This window comes from Penaeus monodon, chromosome 19 (genome assembly GCF_015228065.2).
Source record: "Penaeus monodon isolate SGIC_2016 chromosome 19, NSTDA_Pmon_1, whole genome shotgun sequence".
Classification (NCBI taxonomy): domain Eukaryota; kingdom Metazoa; phylum Arthropoda; class Malacostraca; order Decapoda; family Penaeidae; genus Penaeus; species Penaeus monodon.
The window spans coordinates 23,031,328-23,033,545 of NC_051404.1; the positions used below are offsets into that span (position 1 = coordinate 23,031,328).

Consider the following 2,218-nt stretch of genomic DNA (forward strand, 5'->3'; position numbering starts at 1 on the left):
TACGATATCCCACCAATTACACACCATGCATTGCCAATTATCAAGGTACTCTGCTGGCATCCATAGTCTGCAATTTGACAGCACCTGGTACAATCTTCAACCTTCCACCTCGGGAAGGAGAAGTCACAGAATGCTGTGGGATGCCCCATCTTCCCAACATTACCTACCTACACCTGGTTGGAGGGAGGAAAATTAGGGCGAGATCTCTTCAGGTAGCCCCAACTACAATCCTAAGTGTACCTTAGACCATCCTGACCTTGGAGATTCAGACTGGGAATTCAAGGAGGAAGACTATGACAATGATGAGGACTGTGACTACATACCTGAAGCTGCTGCTGAGAGTGGTTGGAATGGGAAGAGCTAAGTAACTTATCTGCCCATGACACATTGATCAACTCCAACAAGCCACTGTCCATCATAGCATGTTGTTTTTCCAACTGGAAGAAGTGAGGTCTTATGGATGTATCTCCAGGGGTCAAGTAAAACCACCTAGTTACAACCTCTATGCCTCTCTATGACTGATTCATGAGGCTGGACTTGTGGGAAACCAAGAAGACAGAAAAATTGTTTTGCCAGCCAGAAACACCCCACCCATCTCCTCAGATGAATAGATGGGACATCACCTTTGTTTGCTAATGGGGTTGCAGCATGTCCATAGTCACAGCTATACTGGAGTACAAATCTTCTGATTTCTTTTACCGTCTTTGCTGAGACCATGTCCTGGGACAGGTTCGACATGTTGACGACCCAACATGTCTGCATTTTGCAGATGAGGACGACCCCCACACCACTGATGACTACCTATGGAAGCTGTGACCTGTTGTAGTCATCATGAATACCCATTTCAAGACTGTCTATACACCAACCTAGAAAATAACAGTCAGTGTGTACTTGTGGGCTTTATGCTATCCATTGTAAGCCTTCAAAGAGGATGTGGTTTGGCATGAAGTCATACAAGCTGTGTACCAGTGAGGGCCCCCTCATCTGCCTTCAAGATATATATGGGCCTGGACTGAGCGACATTGCAATGTCTATGAAGGCTGTGGTGGAATTGATGACTGTTGCAGGCCTGTTTGTAGATTTTTATATGCACAGATATATTCAAAACTGAAACTTGCATACAGATTTCAAATACAAACTCATTCAGTCCACAGAACCAAAACTTTCCTCAGAGACTCAATAGTCATAGTCTTGATGTTCAGAGATGAATTACAAGTAAACAAAGTGGGAATATTAAAGAAAAACTCCTTTTATCATATGCCAAAAAAATAGATAAAATACACAAATTAGCAGAGTATGCAGATATGACATCCATAAGCCTCCAAAGTACTACTAATCCGTAAGTTATACAGATCTTTTCTCTCCATTTTCAGCACAGATCCAAAATTATGAGCAGTTGTAAACTATGGGGAGTGGAGCAGGACTTGCCAAGGCCAAGTAAACAAGCTCCCATCACAGCCACTTACATGGTTCCCCACCCACCCAAGCAATTTGTATTAAACATTGGATAGTTTTTTATTTGTTGATTATTAGTTATGCAGGTTTTGGTTTCCTTTTTAAGACTAACCTGACTATTTGACAGAGCATCAGTGTTACATTTTCCTTTTCTACACTTTGCTCTTCTGTTTTTATTTCACTTATTTCTGTTCATTATGAATATCTTTCTTTTCATTATTTAGCTCCCAAAGTTCTTGGGAGTTCTTTGTCATACTGTATGCAACAAACTGTACACCATATAATATTTAAATCTAGGTTCAAAGCGTAAATGTTTCAAATACACTTTCCCTCATTCCCTTCCCCATTCATCTTACCATATGTTTATGTTCTTTCTAGCCATTCACTTATCTCACAAAGTAAATAAAAATTGGCAATGATTTAACAGGTGCTATGGAGAAGTTGTATCAGTCAGAACTTGAGGCTGAAGAGGAGCCAGCCAGCAGTGAACCAATAAAGGAACAGCGGTCACCCATCCAGCCCTCTCGGCCCCCACCTCCACGCCCTGTCCCATCAAGGCCTCCCCCTCCTCGTCCCACTCCCCCAGGATCTGCCCCAACCTCGCCTGCCATAGCTCGGGCTCAGACCAAGGTCAGTGGGTCTTTATTTAATTTAGTAGCTTATTCATAGCTATTTTATAATAGTAACTTCGTAGCTATTTTATAATAGTAACTTCGTAGCTATATTATAATAGTAACTAGTATGCAGGGTACAGCAGGCCAAA

General features: G+C 41.9%; 1 protein-coding gene across 1 annotated transcript in view; it reads left to right on the forward strand.

Moving 5' to 3' along the window:
- The window catches only part of LOC119585134 (synaptojanin-1-like), a gene marked incomplete in the record, with an annotated part of 155,688 nt that overhangs the window by 139,414 nt on the left and 14,056 nt on the right, over positions 1-2,218 (forward strand). The window contains 1 exon segment of the mRNA XM_037933764.1: positions 1,883-2,085. Coding sequence (XP_037789692.1) covers positions 1,883-2,085 — 203 coding nt within the window.